General features: G+C 46.8%; 1 protein-coding gene across 2 annotated transcripts in view; it reads right to left on the reverse strand.

Moving 5' to 3' along the window:
• The window catches only part of POLE (DNA polymerase epsilon, catalytic subunit), a 62,290-nt gene that overhangs the window by 11,441 nt on the left and 32,549 nt on the right, over positions 1-18,300 (reverse strand). Inside the window, exons 30-43 of one of the 2 annotated variants that reach the window (XM_070386361.1) lie at positions 12,717-12,929; positions 12,238-12,447; positions 11,838-11,981; positions 10,318-10,458; positions 10,012-10,165; positions 9,828-9,934; positions 9,439-9,615; positions 9,133-9,356; positions 8,790-9,010; positions 8,351-8,555; positions 6,992-7,165; positions 5,963-6,088; positions 3,289-3,421; positions 977-1,172 (exon numbers count right to left, since the gene is read on the reverse strand). In XM_070386361.1, the coding sequence (XP_070242462.1) occupies positions 977-1,172; positions 3,289-3,421; positions 5,963-6,088; positions 6,992-7,165; positions 8,351-8,555; positions 8,790-9,010; positions 9,133-9,356; positions 9,439-9,615; positions 9,828-9,934; positions 10,012-10,165; positions 10,318-10,458; positions 11,838-11,981; positions 12,238-12,447; positions 12,717-12,929 (2,425 nt within the window). Of the gene's footprint in view, positions 1-976; positions 1,176-3,288; positions 3,422-5,962; positions 6,089-6,991; positions 7,166-8,350; positions 8,556-8,789; positions 9,011-9,132; positions 9,357-9,438; positions 9,616-9,827; positions 9,935-10,011; positions 10,166-10,317; positions 10,459-11,837; positions 11,982-12,237; positions 12,448-12,716; positions 12,930-18,300 lie in introns of both variants that reach the window. The other variant, XM_005891205.2, reaches the window with a different exon arrangement.

Here is an 18,300-nt window from a genome sequence, read left to right on the forward strand (position 1 = left end):
GCTCACCTTGCCTCTCGGGGTCAACACACTTCTCCAAAAACTCCACGGGTCCACTCGTTCCAAAAGAGAACTTGAGAAGGTGAAGAACTCAAATATAAATTGACAGGGGATAAAATAATCATAAGCAGAACTCCCTCTGTCGCTATATACACAGATGTACCTGTATCTATGTCTGCTGACAATTTATGATGCTCTTCATCAACTCTTCTATTCTATTGATTAGTTCTGAATTACAATGTGTGCTTAACTTCTCATTTCTTTTTCACATCAACCTAAATAACTTGGTTTGCAAACACTTTTATTTCTTTTTTTAAATTTTGATTGGAGTATAGTTGATTTACCATGTGGTGTTAATAATGACCACTAATGCCTTTAGCCCCAAATGAAAATATAGGGGTTTCTCACACTAGAAGTTAAGCCTGAGAGACCAGCCAGTGGGGCAGCTGATTTAGGAGTACCTAAACTCCTCTACTTTGGCCACCTCATGCGAAGAGTTGACTCACTGGAAAAGACTCTGATGCTGGGAGGGACTGGGGGCAGGAGGAGAAGGGGACGGCAGAGGATGAGATGGCTGGATGGCATTACTGACTCGATGGACGTGAGTCTGAGTGAACTCTGGGAGTTGGTGATGGACAGGGAGGCCTGGTGTGCTGCGATTCATAGGGTCGCAAAGAGTCAGACACGACTGAGTGAATGAACTGAACTGAAACTCCTCTACATGGGATCTCCTTTAGTCACTGTAAGTGTACATGCACAACCTCGGGGGTGGGACTATGAAGCCTTCGTGATGCCCCAGGGCAGCCTTCCTCACCATGGGGTTCTGTGAGAGGTCTGGGGCCTGGGCAGAGCCCGAGGGTCTTCTTTCTGCCTCTCACAGTGCTATGCACCCAGGGCACGCACGCTGGGCAGGCTCCCACCAGGGCCACATTATTCCCACCGAATGACTCAGATGTGATGGTGAGTGTGGACCACTCACCTGAAACGATCATGAGGAAGTAGCTCTGGCAGGAGGCTGCCTGGGGCAGGAACTGCAGGATGTTCCAGTTGTTTTCCAGCAAGTCCTCGACATCCAGTTCCTGTGCGCCTCCCTCGTCCTCCTCCTCCTCCTCCTCGTCCTCGTCCTCCTCCTCCTCAGGTTCCCCCTGCTGTGCTCTGCCCTCTTCTGGGGAGTCCTGCTTTGACACAAAGACAATCCCAGTAATGTCTGCCCACAGCACCACCGCACGGTGGGGAGTGTCCCAGTGGAGCCTGGGTCTGTCTTGTGTCCTGTTCATCTAGTCGTTCCAGCCCCCAAGCCCAAGATTCCTGCAGGACGGCTCCAAGAACAAGGTCATGTACAGAATGTGCCTGGTACATTCTCAGTAAGGCACTGACTGTTACTTTCATTTGCTGTTTCACAGGATTCACTTTAAAATTATTCAATTCGCACTTCTCAGGAAGGGAAGAATCAAGGGTGCTTCCTGGGTGACCACCTCTCTTGTTGAATTCTGGATCTCTTCCTGGGACGGTCACAGTTCTGAGAACTGATCCTTAGGTAGGTTGATAAGGAGTCCAGGCCCCTCAAGAAGGAGAAAGGGGTCTGGGGCTCTCAAGGAAGAGCAAAGGACAAACAATTTTTTTCTACACTCTTTGTCTTAGTCAATATAACAATGCATCTTGCTCCTTAACAAGAGCCTTCTGACTAATCTTGTTATCTTTAGACATATGTTGTGGGAGTGGGTCTGCTAAGACCTCTCTATTGTTAGTTCTAATCTTATTATCTTATATTGAGGGAGTGGGTCTGGTAAGATCCTTTACTGTAATAAAGTATATAGCTCCCTTGCTAAGACTAGCGAGGGGGGGCACTCTCTGTCCCCTTCTGATGTCTATGTCAGAAGCTTTCTCTGTCCCTTTTTCACTTTAATAAAACTACTACACAAAAGCTCTTGAGTGATCAAGCCTGGTCCCTGGTTCCGAAACTAAATCTTTGGAGACCACGAATCTGACATCATAAGTTATCAGTTCTACCAAAGATCTAGTTCTGGTGGACGACCCCCTGCCACCCTCCGACTAAGGTCCCCTTTCTATAGAGCACCTTTATTTCAACATCTGAACTCTGACAGCCACCATCCTTATTAAGAGCAGCAACTACTCCTGCCTTCCCCTATTCGTCGACATGGCTGCACTTCCTTCCCTTGCATGTGGTCTCAGTGAGCCTCCCAACTCCAGCACCAAGGGCAGCCTTTGCTTCTGGTCTGCTCTCGGCAGATGGCGACTTCCTTCTGGGGGTGCTCTCCTTCTGACACCTGAGGCCCCACCCCCCCAGCTCCCCAACCCACTGGTAGCTTCCTCCATGGGGACCTGCCCTGGGGGAGCTGTCCTCTCAACTCATACTTACCTCCAGGTGATCTCACCAGCCCCAACTGCCAGGCTCACAGATGACCCCAAGTTTCATGCCCCCCACCCAAGATGCACAGTCACTACCTGACCCCTGCATCTCCACCTGTGCACATTAAGCAAACAATAGGGGCAGCAAACACCACGTGACCCAGATAAGCACGGCTCCCTTCTCCCCACACTTGCTCTCTTGCCCTGCCCACTGGGGTTCACACATCCAGGCGCAGCCCCCTCACATACAACATACATGCTCAGACATCACCCCTGTGTCCCAAGCATCACCCCACTGGCCTGTCCACACCCACTTCAATACCCACCTGAGTCATTCTCCCTGACTCTACCTTGCCCTGCATCCTCCTCTGGGCCGACACTAACTAACTGAGCTCCACTTAGACCTTGACATCCTGCAGTAATGTCCACTCAGGACCCAAGTGGAAGTCAGGCCCTGACACCTGCCCATTCAGAATCTCCCCATCAATAAAAGCCAAGTCTCCATCACAGCCCTCAGGCCCAAGTGGCCTGGTCCCAGCCAGCTCTTTGTCCACATCTGTGACCACTGACCCTGCCTGTGCCATAACTCAAGGCAGCTTCACATCTCGGTCCCATCACCTCCTCGGAGGACTCCTAGACCCCTCATCCACATTGGCTCCTGCCCCAGGCCTCTCTGCCCCTACCAGCTTTGTCTGCCCTGAGCCCTTACTGTTGTCGACGCTGCCATATACATCTACTTGTCTGCTTGTTCATGATCCTTTCCCTTACAGAATTCATGACGTTTACTGCTGCATGACTGGGGCCCAGAACCATGCGTGGAACTCGGCTTGTGACCATCAAGTGTGCACGGAAGGGACAAAGTGGACCCTTCAAGTTGCTTCAGATTCCAACCTCAGCTCTCCAAGACTGGTTACCTCTTACCTGTCCACAGTGAATCCTAGATGGAACAGTTCCTTTGATTCCACCATAATTAGAGGGATCCATCCAGAGAAGAAATTCCCAGCATCGAGAAAAGGAAATTGTCAAAGAATGGAAGATCTCTTTAGAGTGGATGCTAAAAAGAAGCAAGACAGAAATCGCTTAAATGAAATCAACAGTCTTCCCCTTTTACTCTACTTTCCTTTTTTTTATTATCTGTTCACCCTCTACTTATTTAAAAATGAATTTAAAGTGGATTCACATTTTATCATCCCTCAGGCTTTCTAGGGAAAATGATTGGTGTGGCCACTATGGAGAACAGTATGGAGGTTCCTTAAAAAACTGAAAATGGAGTTACCATATAACCCTGCAATCCCACTCCTGGGCATATAGCCAGAGAAAAACATGGTTCTAAAGGACACACGCAACCAATGTTCACTGCAGCACTGTTTACAACAGCCAAGACATGGAAGCAACCTGAATGTCCATCAACAGAAGAATGGATAAAGATGTGGTACATATAGACAACGGAATATTACTCGACCATAAAAAGAGAATGAAATAACGCCATTTACAGTAACATGAATGGACCTAGAGACTGTCATGATGAGTGAAATATGTGAGAGAAGGAGAAATATCATATGACATCCGTTATATGCAGAATCTAAAAAGAAATGATGTAAATGAACTTATTTACAAAACAGTGACAGACTCACAGACTTAAGAGAACCAACTTATGGTTGCTGGGCGTAAGAGTTGGGAGAAGGGAAGTTAGGGAGCTTGACTGGGAGAGACATGTACACACTACTATATTTAAAATAGATAACCAACAGCACCTACTGTATAGCACAGGGAATTCTGTTCAATGTTACATGGCAGCCTGCATGGGAGGGGAGTTTGGGGGAGAATGGATACATGTATATGCATGGCTGAGTCTCTTTGCTATCTACCTGAAACTATCACAATATTATTAATTGGCTACACTCCAATATAAAATAAAATTTCAAAAACAAATAAAATAAAATGAATTTAAGGTGAATTCACATTATCCCTCAAGCTTCCTAGGGAAAATGATGATAAACATAATACTAAGGAGACATCTGAGGTAACCAGGAGTGGGAAACAGGGACCAGTGTTGAGAGAACGACAGGTGAGAGCTGCAGAGGGAACCCCAGGGAGTACAGTGGCTCGTCCTCCAGCACTTAGCAGAGCACAGATCACACTCGTGTGTGAGAAAAATCACACCAACCTTGAGTACCTGCTCCCACCAGTGTCAGAGCCTCACACATAGGGGCCTGTGGGGCTGTGCTCACAGAAGTCTTGCTTCAACAGAGGTAATAATGAGCCCTAGACTAAACATTGCTCTGGCTCTGACTATAAATCTCAATAAATACCCAAAAGGATCAAACTGTTTTCAAGTAACATAAAGCTCAAGAATATTTACAGGAATGCAAAAGTAGCCGACAGACAAGCCAAGGTTCTTAATGTCTGTCATCCAGTCCTGTATCACCAGGTGGGCAAAGAAGCAGAGAAACACAACAAATGAGAAGAATCTATCAGTTGAAAACAAATCAGAGTTGACATAGATATTATAATGAGCAGAAAAGAACATTAGAACAGTTATAATTGTAGTTATTATAATTGTATTTCATGTGTCAAAAAAAACTAGAAGGAAGACTGAACATGTTAAGCAGACTCTAGAAATGTAGGAGACCCAAATCAAGCTTCTAGAGATGAAAACTATTGTGTCTGAAATAAAAAATATACTGGATGGGATTAATGGCAGATAAAAACTCTAGAAGATCAGTGAGCTTAAAGATATAACAACAGAAACTTATCCAAAAAGAATCACACAAAGGAAAAAAGGGCTTTCAAAAAATATCTATCTACGGGCTTTCCTGGTAGCTCAGTGGTAAGAAATCCATCAGACAACACAGGAGACATGGGTTCCACCCCGGGTAGGTAAGATCCCACATGCTGCAGAGCAACTAGGCCCCTGTACCACAACTACTGAGCCTGTGGTTTAGAGCCCGATAGCCACAATTACTGAGCCCATGAGCCACAACTACTAAAGCTGGTGCACCCTAGAGCCTGCTCCACAACAAGACAAACACTGCAGTGAGAAGCCGGCGCACCACAACCACAGAGCAGTGCCCCTCTCTGCAACTAGAGAAAAGCCCAAGCAGCAGTGAAGACCCAAGGAAAGGGAATGAAAGTGGAGTCGCTCAGTCATGTCCGACTCTTTGCGACCCCACAGACTGTAGCCTACCAGGCTCCTCTGTCCATGGGATTTTCCAGGCAATAGTACTGGAGTGGATTGCCATTTCCTTCTCCAGTGGATTTTCCTGACCCAGGGATCGAACCCAGGTCTTCCGCATTGTAGACAGATGCTTTACCGTCTGAGCCACCAGGGAAGTCAATGAAGACCCAGCACAGTCAAAATAAATAAATAAATAAAATAAAATTATATATATATATATCCATCTGCAATTCTATGCCCAGCAAAAGTATCTTTCAAAAAAAACGGTGAAATAAAGGCTTTTTCAGATACCCAAAGGCAGAAAGGATTTGTTACCAACAGAGCCACACTACAAGATTTGTTAAGGAAGTCTGTCAGCAGCAGGTAAATGGAGCAGATGAGAACATGAGCAAACGAAGGGGACAGGAATGCTGACACCTGTTGGTGATGTACTCCACGTAGGCCAGGGCGTCCTCCACCCGCCGCTTCTTGGTGCAGAGGATGATGCGGTTGAAGTTGGCATAGACGACCGATGACCCCAGGCGCTTGAACTCAGCGATGAGCCTGCAGACCAAGTTCAGAATCAAAGGTCAAAACATCACAGAGAAAACAGTTAATGGTCCCGAAGCAGAACATATACCTAGAACCCAGAAGTAACAAAGAACAAAGAGGTCTGCACGGCCAAACCCTACCACAGACAAAACCATAGACAAAGGTAGGAAAAAATCTGCAACTCATATCACAGAAAAGTGGTTACTTTTTATCTAGGAAGAGCTCATACAGATCAATGAGAAAAACACAAAAGAAAACTATGGAAAAACGGTCAAAGGAAGTCCAATTTCATTCATAATTAGGACTGCAAATTAAGGGTATACCAAGAGAGCATTTTATCCCAGCAGGTTGTTAGTGGGGCTTGGCATGGGGACATGCATTCCCAATCTGGTTCCCAAGAGTTGGTAGTACAGCCAACTGTACAACCTTTACAGGGAGCTGACAATATTGATTCAAATTAGCATTTACCTCTCTCAATTTATCTGAAAATATCCATTAGACCTGCAGCAGTGTTACTTCCTGGAGATTATTCTAGACATGTTTGCATGACCTCATGCACAAGACCATTCCTTGGTTGGTTACCGTGACAACAATAGTTATGGAAGCAGCCGAAACATCCATTAGTGTGGTACATCCACACATAGCTCTCCAAGACCTACTGTTAACGAAGACAAGCGAGGTGCCGAATGATAAGCACAGTGTGCAATGACTTACAAAAAAGCAGCAGAGACTCTGCACCATATAGCGTGTCTCTGGAAGCTGTGACGGCAGCTAAGCTCTTCCTGGGCCCCATCTGATCACTATGGACCACTAGCCTAGAAGTGGACTCTTGATCCAGAGGTGCTGACTAGCCATCTTTCTGGTTTGGGGACCAAGGGATCAGCAAGCCTGGAGAAAGCCACTGGCAGCACTCACTGAAGGAAGAGCTTCTTCATCATGCTGTGCAGCGTGCGGTGCAGGGCAGGGTCGTGCAGCAGCGAGGACGGTGACCGGAGCCAGCGGTAGAAGTGCATCACCTGGTTGTCGGCGTAGACGTTGCGGTACTGCGTGATCTCCTTCACCCAGCCCACCACCATGCTCTTCAGGATCCTGCAGGAGGGGGTTCAGAGGGTGCCCCCCACTGTCGCTGGCACCAGCTCCTCACCATTCTGCTGTCGCCTCTGCGCCCTCTCTTCTCACTGTCCAGACTCCATTCCTTGCCCCTCTGTAACTCATCTGCACCCCCAACTCAACACCACCTTTCCGGCTTTTCCAACAGAGCCAGGACAGAGCTGAGAAGATGTGGGTGCCCTTCAAGGAGGTACCTAACTGCTGCGAGAACCAGAAAGAGACTCACAGCAGAGACCTCAAGGGCCCCCTCTCCCTTATGCCAGTCAGGATCCTAACGGACTGCTTCATCACAACTGCCCCTGGTTAAATCGCCCCAGATGACTCTGCAAACGGTATCACAAAGCCAGTATGATGGTTCTGTCACCTGCAGTCTGACTGCACCACCTTTTGGGACTGAACTGGCTGCTTCTCTGCCCAAACAGTCCTTGGCCCTGACTACACCACGTGCATTTTGGCTGCTGAGGCTTTCTTTCCACAAATCCCCTGGCCTGAAACCCCCTCCCTCCAGTTCTGTCCTCTTTCTGTGAGAAGGCAACAGGGTGGCAGTTGTAGAAAACAGTTCTGGAACCACAAGACTTGCTCTTGAGCACCAACCTTTCCCCTCAGCTGCACTATGGCCACAAGCCTGGGCCTCAGTTTCCTCATTTCTACAATGGGTGACAGCCATCTTGCCTAGTGGGGCTATGCGAGCACATGCTCCCTGCCCGTGCCACCGCTGCAGTTCTCTCCCGATACCCACACCTTACAACTTGCACCACTTTCTGTGTGGCTTTACCCATGTTCATATCCTGCTGTGCACCCCACAGCAGATGCTCGGTGAACACCCACACTCCAAGTAAATTGGCGACTTCTTGCAGGCACACCTCTGGCCATAGGAAGGGGGCCAGAAGGCAGCACCTGCAACTGTTACCGGTACCTGCAGGGCGGCACTTGTGAGTGCCACCCGTGAGCGAAGAAAAGAGTCTGGCCCCGTGCTGGTTTCTGACCAGGCAGAGGGAAGCCCCCCTGACACTGACTTAGCTCTCAGTTTCCAAAACAAGGACAGAGGATAAAAGGATTTCTACTGCTCCTTCTGGAGGCAAACTATTGTTCTGCCTTTGGAGAGCTGAGGGTACAAGAACCAAAGGGCAGGTGACGTTCTCAGGGTGGCAAGCCCCTGGGTACCTGAAGGTGTTGGAGCAGAGGGCTGTCTCGTCATAGCTGGCAGGGGCGCTGGCAGCCTGATTGCCTGTGATCATGTCCTCCAGGGAGGCCTGCTGGATCACATCGAAGCTGATGCCAATGCTGTCGGCCCCCTCCATATCATTGACGTGGTGAGACTGCAGGATGGTGTTGACGGCCAGGTTCTGAATATCCAGTTCCACGCACACTACACACAGACATCACCGCTTGTGCACTGACCCCTCCTGGGTGTGGAGCCTGATCCCAGCAAGCACCATCTCAGAAAAATCACTGCTGCTTAGGGCAGCTGACTGCACAGCTCACACCCACAGAGGCCCCCTGCAGGCTCAGCTCCCAGCCCAATACACCCGAGTGCTCCCACCAGCCCAGAATGGCAACAAACAGCAGGAACAGCAGTCCCTGGTGAGCCTTGCCCACCCACCTGTGGAGTAACAGCCGGAACTGTTGATCTCCACAGGGGCTTGGTCATCAAACTCCATGACGAGCCTGTTGTCGTCAGCCTCCTTCCCACCCAGGTCTGGGCGCGACGTAGGAGAGAGCCAGAGCAGGTGGTTGTGGCGCTGGAGGTGGCGGGCAAAGAAGAGGTCGGAGCCAAAGGTAGAGATGTCCTCAGGCAGATTCCCAACGGGGACGTGGAAGTACCTGCAGGGGCACAGGGTCAACCCCAGGAGTTGAAAATGACTGGGGAATGTCTTCTTGCCCCCAGAGTCCAGTGAGGCCAGTGACAACCAAGATGGCCAGAAGCACCCCTCCCCTCGGCCCACCTGCTCATCTCGAAGGCCTGTGACAGATACGTGTCCAGGTTGAGGTAGTGCCGGATCATGCGCCGGGCTCCGTGGCGCTGCCAGTCCAGGACCCCGTAGCTGATCTTGTCAGCCACGCGGACAGGCACCAGTGGGAATTCCTCCAGGACAGGGATGTCGCCAGTCAGCCTCTTCAGGTCCCAGTTGGACTGAACAGCAATGAGAGTTGGCCCACGGCGCTCCTCCTGAGTGCAGGGAAGGAAGCAGTGAGGTGGACCAGGCCCTGGGGAGGGGGCTCTCACAGCATGGGATCCCGATGGCACTCACTTTGTAGGTCAACAGGAAGCGCTGGATGGCTCTGCAGACGATCTTCAAGTCTGTTTCAGCACGAACTTCAAAAGCGTGTTTCTGTGGGGGCAGAAGCTCAGGGCCCACTTTCTCCAGCAGAAGGCTGTGCTCGGTTGAGTACAGGGCACTGAGGCTGGGCATCTGGTTGCTTCGCACCTAGACAAACAAGGGGTGGGTCAGCCGTCTTCCCGCTGGGAAGGAGGGGCAGCCCTGTGAGTGGACATAGGCGGCAGGGCTACCTCTGCAGATCCACTTCTCACTCTCGCAAGAACAAGGCAGTGGTGGGAGGGAGGAGGGAGCAGGAGCTTCCTGCCCAGGGCTGTGTGCCTCCCCCAGCGAGGCTGTCCCATGGCCTGCCCAGAACTCACCGTATCCAGCACAAACACAGCTGCCTTGCGCTGTGAGGGTATGAAGATGCCAAAGAGAGCCTTGTGGCCCTGTGCGTGGTGGTACAGGTAGATGTGGCGGATGCTGCCTGCAGGAGGACATGGCCTGTCACCCTGAGATGTGCAGGAAGTAGGGCCAAGCAAGGGCAGCCGGCACACGCCATACCTGGTTCCAGGTAGTTGAACTGGGCCAAGGAACGCATCTCCAGGTGCTCAAGAGTGAAGGTTTCTGCTTCCCAGCCTGAAAGGTGCCTCACCAGCTGTTTACTGACCACACACATGCAGCCCAGCTGCACCAGGGCCCGAAACACTAATGGAACCTGGAAGAGGGGCAGTCGGGGCTGTGTGAGGGCTGATGCGGGAAGGCAGAGGCCCAGCTGCTGCTGCTGGCCTGTCCATGCCTCGGCTGGGTTTGTTTCCCTCTATTCCATTTAGGTGGATCCTTGCACCGTTCAGCTGGGAAAATAATCACCTGAGTCTCATACACGCCCTCGATGTCTGGCGCCGCCAGCTCAGTGTTGATCTCGTTGATATGTTCTTGGTACATGTCCTCTGGCACCGAGTATTCGTAGAGGTTGTAGACCATATTGGAGCGAGGAAGGACTCGATTCACCTGGTGACACCATGTGACAGTGACCTCACCCCACAACTGAGCTAAGTGGTAACGTTTGCAGCAATGCACAGGCAAACACATGTGCACACACTCTTATACACATACATGCATTGTTTAAACAGTCCTAGGATGTCTGCACACAACCAGAGAGTAAAGTCCTATAGCCCATTTCTCCCTATCAGTAAAATTAAAAGGTCTGGGCCTGGCTTCAAGAAGCCGCCTGAGGCTTCAAAAAGTAGACAAGTTCCCAGACTGTGAGGGGCAGGTGCTCCTGCTACATTTTCCTCTGTTCTCTCCTGGGTGTAACCTAAGGGTGCAGGAAGCAAAAACCCAGAGAGAAGCTATGTTTTCGTGGACAGAAGACTAGGAATGGAACCCCTGTCCAGCCAGTGTGGGTACCTTGGCGAGGAGGGAGCAGGAGAGGGATGCCTCAAGGGGAAAACACCCTAAAGGAAGGATGTTCTACTCACTCACATCACACACATCTAAGAAAGCTCAGAATCCTAGATCATTTGTTCTCTGTTGCCCACTCCTTCCCTGTCCTCTTCCAGGATCCACATTCTGCTGAATCTTCTGGTGGGAACTGGATTTCACCTTTTCCAGAAGCATCCTCTGTATAGCTGCCAGTTACAAATACTCTAGTCTCATCTCCTCAATCAGATGTCATTTGCTCAGTAAATGATCCCTGGGCAGAGCTAACTGGGAGCTCGGATGGAGACACTGGGCAGGAGCCTCTGAGGACGCCCCAGCTGAGAGGAGGACCACCTGCTGTAGGATTCCACATATGTGAAATGTCCACGGCAGGCTAACCTAGAGGCAGAATCTGGACCAGTGCTTACTGAGGGCTGGGAGAGGGGAAAGGCTGCTAAGGGGCTGGGGTTTCTTTGTGGGGTGGTGAAAATGTTCTAAGATTGACAGGGGAGATGGCCGCATAACTCTGAATACACTAAATGCCACTGAGTCGTATACTTTGAGAGAGCTGTATGGCATATGAATTATACCCCAATAAAGCTGTTCACATCAGAAGAACCTATGGAGACAGAGCCCGCAGCCTCTGACAAACGTCCACCTAGCGCTTTCCCTGCTACATGGACAACAGATACAAGAGATGGTCCACCAAGACAATGATACCCGCAGCTTCCTCACTGAGCATTCACTCAGTGCTCCACAGCATCATTTCAATTAATTTTTGCAGCATCCCAAGAAGGTTCTCAGGAGAGATAGAGGCACCAGAACACCTTGCTCAAGGTCACAAAGCTCACATGGTCTTTGTATCTGCAAAGGCTGAATCTGTATGTGGCCTCTGCCATAGTGGAGGCAACCTCAGAGGCTGAGCAGGCCGCTGACCTCAGTGACCAGAAACAAGAGCTGCCCCGTACCTTCCGATAGGAAGGGCCCTCCTCCGCTTTGGCCACCCGCTGGTTCACGTAGAACACCCGGGGAATGTTCAGCTTGATGCAGTGCAGGTCACTGCCGATGACAGCCCATACCCTGAACAAGCCAGCCTGGCTGGTCTCACTGATCTGAAAAGGAAACACAGATCGTATAGCACTCCATGTCTCACCCTGTCACAGAAAGCACTCAATACCTGTGCACAGGCCATCTCCCAGGTGGCCTCCAGAACCAGCTCCTTTACAGAGGCACACAGGTAAAGCCCTGCCCCTTCTGCCCCACTCCAGACCAGGTCCCCAGGATCGTGAGCTGGTCAAATACCCCTTCCCATCAGCCATGCTCCTGCCCTCAGGGGTGTCCTGCCCTCCCTCTGATCACTGTCTGCACCTGCACAATCTGCCATGGAAGGTCCAGAATGCTGCGAGCTGTTCTTCGAAAGAAGCCCCCCAGTCCTGTGGAGGGCCCCTCTCGGATGGCCCCAGGCCTTGGTGTGCCCTCTGCCCCCTCCAGACGCCGCCTCTTCTTGTGAGCAAGGCGCTGTTGAGCCTGCAGCTGCCACTTCTTCTTGTGGAATTGGAGCCAGACCAGCCACTCTTCCTGGGACAGGTCAAGAGGAGGAGATGGCAAACAGAGCTGAGCATACAGTGAAACAGAAACACCCTTCCACAGCAACTAAATCTCACAGCTCCCAAGCTCTGTAAGATCTGGGCACATCATACCAACTTCCTCAGGGGTCAAGCCCCATTTCTAGGCCCCTGCACTACTCAGGAGACCCCACAGGGAGATGGCTTGTCACAGGTTAGGCCTGACCAGCATCCCTGCTCCCCTCTCCCACCAGCCACTCCAGACTCCCTGAGAATTCTTGCCTGGGTGGTTCCGAGTGCCGGAGGCTGCCCCAAAACCTCCTGCCAGGGCATCGTCAGCTCCAGGTCCTGCGATCCCTCTTGCCTCTCACAGTGGATACGCTTTCTCTTGGTAGCAATAGGCACTGCCGAGTGAGGTGGCTTTGTGAGGCCAAAGTCCTCCATGTCGGGGGAGCCAAGGCTTTGGGAACCTTCTGAAGCTTGGGCCATGCCCACCTGCAAAGATCCAAAGGAGCCTTAAAATAGCTCTCTCTCTTGATAAATCTCCCTTCTAGAAACCCACCCAAAGTGAACTCCTAAATAAAGTAAAATACTTGAACACACTCATTTACAGACTAACCTATTCTTTTAATATTTTAAAAAATCCATTTATTTGGCTATGCCAGGTCTTAGTTGTGGCATGCGGGATCTTTTTAGTTGCAGCATGCAAACTTTTAGTTGTGGTACGTGGGAGCTAACTTCCTGACCGGGGATGGAATCCGGGCCCCCTGCAGTGGGAGCAAAGAGTCTTAGCCACTAGACCACCAGGGAAGTCCCAAACTAACCTACTTTTAAACTTTTAACAGTGAAAAGGTCAGAAAGAAAACGTCACTTGGGTACCACCATTACAAAGTGAATGTTATATTTTTCTGTGTTTGCTTCAGAATCCTCTCCTTTTAATAAGAAATATTGTAAAACATAGGTAAAGGACTCCTCTTTCTCAAGCCCAGCCCCCAAGTGTCTATCACTCCCCGCACATTTTGTACTTTTACTCTGAATCTATAAACCCATAAACTGTTCCTTTCAGCTGCAGTTTTATATGAATAGAGGTACATGGTACACATACTGTGACTTCCTTTCTTTACTCAATGATACATTTTTGAGATTGATCCCTGTTGATACATGTGGACACTGTCCATTCATTCTAACTGTAGAATACTCTATTATGCATATAAACCAGCTGACCTATCCATGATATTCTAAAATGACGAACTGTTCATTTCCACTCTTTCAGAACCAGAAACTGGGTTCAACAACCATCCTTTCACGTGCTGCCTGAAGACCTGTGCTTACACTCCCATCAGAAATACAGACAAGATCCTATTTCCCCACGTGTTAACACCTGATGTCACCACACTCATTTTTTTTGCTGTGATGTGGTATCTAAATATTTGATTTTCCATTTACCTAATCAACAGTGGGGTTGACCCTGGGGTAGACAGTCTTCTAAAATGACCCCAATGACCCCAACTCCAGTTGTTCATGCCCTGTATGACTCTCCTGAGTATGGGCTGGACCGTGACTGACCTGCCTTTAATGAAGAGATTACAACAAAAGTGACAGGACGCCATTCTGAGACTAGACTATAAAATACAGTGACCTCTGCACTGCGGGCACCCGCTCTGGCTGATATCTAGGGCCTGCTCTGGAGTCAGCCGCCAGGCTGTGAGCTGTCCTGTGGAGAGGCCCGTGGAGCCAGGAACGAGTACGGCTCGACCAGAGTGAGCTTGGGAGCACATCCCTCCTCACCTCCTGGGGAGGCCTTCATATGGGAGCACAGCCCTGGCTGACACCTGACTGCAGTCTGCAGGAGACCCTGGGCCAGGGGACCTGGATAAGCTGTGCCCAGATTCCAGACCCACAGGGCTCAAAAAGTGCAAGATAATAATAAACCCATGATATTTAAGCTTCCAGGTTCTGGGATCACTTGCTACACAGTAAACAGAAAAATAACATACGTGTTTATGGATCATTTCTAATTTTGTACATTTTAAATATCTTCTTTGAATTGTGACTTTTCTCTTCCTTTTATGGTGACTTCTGTGTTAGAAAAAAGTTTGTTTTTTAATTACAAAAGTAACAGAAGTATAGTAATGAACACCCATGTTCTTATAATGCAAATTCAGTAAACACCAACATTTTGCCTTTCTTGTTTCAGACTACAGAAAATTTATATTTTAATTAACTGAATTTATTGGTCTTTTCTTTTGCGATGTGTGTTTTTTAGTTATGACTTAAGAAGCTCTTTCTACCCCAGCATCATAAAGATAGCCTCCTGTGCCTTTTCCCCAAAGAGTTCTCTTTTTTCAACTTACATCTTTCTTTGGAATTTGTTTTCATACTCTGTGAGATAGCTACTTTCTCCTTAAAATATGAAAAAACATTTTCCCCAGCATCATTTATTGAATAAGCACTCTATTCTCCTTAATAGTGTATAACACTACCTCTGTGATAGACCAAGCTCCCAGGTGCGTTGGGATCAGTTTCTAGGGTCCCTATTAGTAGTTCCACTGTTACATGGTCTTGCTTTAATAAGAGTAAGTTTTGTTACACACTAAGACAAACTTCCCCTTTTTAATCTTCAAAATTGTTTTCGTTTTTCTTATCCTTGTTCTTCACATGAATTTTAGGATTGTCAAGTTAACCCAGATGACTTCACCTAGGCCCCTGTTCTGGTGTGCATTTAGTGTGAGCTTTTGCCTGCCTGTGCTACTCTTACTTGTAAAGCTAGAGCACTCAAGTTTCTGCCTTCTGGAATACAGAGAAATAGTTTCACCCCTATGCTACCCTTATTCTGTAGTTACTCTAATGACAGCCAGTGGGGTTCTTAAAGTCGGCAGTATTCTCCCCTAATTTAAATGGTTGAAAGAGGGGAAGTAAAAGAACATGCTATTTCTTTTATGATAGAGAAAATTGGCCAGTTTAAATTACTTGTTTGTATTTCCTTTTAATCAAAATACTGTTCAATTTGTTTTTTATAGACAAGAAAAAATATTTTGCGTAAATTGACTCCCACTGTTGAAAACAGGATGTTTTAGATGGAACCATTAGAGCTTCAGACTCAATCTTTTCCTAAATAAAAAACATTAAAGCCTCATGTCTGAAATATATTTAAAAATTTTTTTTCTGGATTTAAAGAATTATAGATAAACAGATACCTCTCTGTGATTTTAAGTACTTAGAGAGTGAAGAAAAATTATCACCTAAAATATACTCATCAATATAAGATAAGCAGAAATCTTAACCTGGCAGCCATTCCACCATTGCTATGACACTGTCCTCTAGTTCATGGTAGGTTTATTTTTACTTTTGCAGAAGAAACTTTAGTAAGCTAGAACTGGAAGGTACTTTAACTTTTTGTATATATATATTTTTGTTTTCTTTAATGAAGGCTCAATTACTTGAAATGTAAAAGCATTCTCTGAATACAAATGAAAAAGTGACGTGTTAAATCATTATTGCTTTGTGTCCATCTTTGTGGATTAAAATAGTCTATCCTCTTTGTATTTTTCACCTACAAAATTGGCAAGCTAGCAAAAAATTTTTTGTTTTTTTAAACTGGGAGAGAGGAGACCTGCCCAGTTATCAAATCTCTTTATGTGTTAAAAGCCTATCTTCTGCAAAACTGACTTAGCAGACAAGTTGAATTTAAAATGGACTGTGAAGTAGGCTGTAAATTGTAGAGTAATCTAAATTTTTTTTAACATCAGTCACTGACTTAAATAATGTGTTGAAAACCAAGATAAAAGAAAATGCACCTAAAAACTAATTAAATGTGTCTGTGGTCACCAAGTCAAGGTGGTATTGATCTGTGTTAATAAGAGTAACTTATTGCCCAGCTTACGAATAAATTCCAGAATATCCAATTAAAAAAAAAAAAAGAAAACTTTTTGTAGATATTTTAACTGAAATTACACTGAATTTTACAAATTACCTTGGGGCAAATCACCCCAAGGATTCTAATATTGAATCTTTTCATCCATGAACATGGTATGTCTCCTTTTTTATTTAGGTGAATTTCTCTACTCTTCAATAAAGTTGTATAATTTTTTTCCATGAAAGTTTTACACACATTTTGTTACTATGATTTATTCCTTGGTATATTATTTGCCATCATTGATAAATAGCACCTTTCAAACAATACTTTCTAAGGAATTCTCTAGTGGTCCAGTGGTTAAAACTCTGCGCTTCCTTTGCAGAGGGTGCAGGTTCAATACCTGGTTGGGAAACAAAGATCCTGCATGCCACATAGCCAAAATTAAAAAAAAAAAAAATTAATCAATTTTTAAAAATTCCTAATTGTCTCTAATATAAAAGAAAGATATAGGTTTTTATATACGAGCTTTGTATCTAATGACCTTGTTGAAACGTCTTAAGTTAAAATAATTTTGGGGTTCCTTACATTTTCTGTGTTGTTATATTTACCTTCAAATGATGTTTTATATCTTTCTATCCTTAAAATTTAACTTCTTTTTCTTGTTGAATTATGCCAGCCAGGAGTTCCAAACAATTTTGAATAGAAGTGGTGGTAACTAACAGGCATCCATCTCCTCTTCTTCACTTCAATTATTCTAATGTTGTGCCATTAAATATGATGCGTGCTATTGAGTTTCAACAGATGGACTTTATCAGAGAAATATATCGTCTTTTCTGATTTTGACTGTTCAAAGTTTTATCATGCACAGACATTCAAGTTTATCAAATGTTCTTTCTTGACTCTATTGAAAATGACACCTTAAGTCTTCTCTTTGTGATGAATTGATTTTTCCTAAAATGAACTAAATTAGCAGATTTCTGAAGTTAACACCTGCCATTCCTTGCATAAATCATACTTGGACACAATGTTACTGTCTTTACACAGTACAAAATTTAGTTTGTTAGTATTTTTGTACCTATAGTTCTATCTGCCAATGGCCTTCCTTTTCCTGGCTTGTTAGTTTGTTACCAGGGTAATAAAAGTTATAAAGATTACCAAATGAGCTAGTGAAAGTGAAGTCGCTCAGTCCTGTCCGACTCTTTGCGACCCCATGGACTGTAGCCTATCAGGATCCTCCGTCCATGGGATTCTCCAGGCAAGAGTGCTGGAGTGGATTGCCATTTCCTTCTCCAGGGGATCTTCCCAACCAGGAATCGAACCCGGGTGTCCTGCATTGCAGGCAGACTCTTTACCGTCTGAGCCACCAGACGAAACCAACCAAATGAGCTAAGGACCTTCTTTTTTTTTAATTCTCTGGAATCATTTGTTTAAAAAGTTTGGTAGGGGGCTTCCCTGGTGGCTCAGTGGTGAAGAATCTGCCTGTCAAAGCAAAGGACACAAGTTTGATCCCTGGTCTGGGAGGATCCCACATGCTGTGGAGCAGTTAGATTCCTGTACCACAACTAGTGGCACTCTAGGTCCCAGGAGCCCCAAGTACTGAGCCCATGTCCCTAGAGGCCATGCTCTGCAACTAGAGAAGCTGCCGCATTGAGAAGCCTGCATACCACAATGAAGAGTAGCCCCGCCACCTGCCACAACTAGAGAAGTCCACATGTAGCAACGAAGACCCAGCAGTACCAAAACAAATTTTTTTTTAAAGTTTGATAAAATCCCTCTGAGAAACCATTTGGGCCCAGTATTTGTTTCTTTTTAATGCCTGAAGTTCTAATCAGTTCTTCTATTGTTTCTTAGGCTAATTTGAATAACTCTTCTAGGATATTGCCCATTCCATCTAAGTTTTCCAATTGTTTAGGAAAGATAATTCAGTCTTTATTTTTTTTAGACTTTATAATAGCTGCACTGATAATGTTTCATTAACATAAAACCTGAAATATCTACCTTGACAAAGAT

This window comes from Bos mutus, chromosome 17 (genome assembly GCF_027580195.1).
Source record: "Bos mutus isolate GX-2022 chromosome 17, NWIPB_WYAK_1.1, whole genome shotgun sequence".
Taxonomy (NCBI): domain Eukaryota; kingdom Metazoa; phylum Chordata; class Mammalia; order Artiodactyla; family Bovidae; genus Bos; species Bos mutus.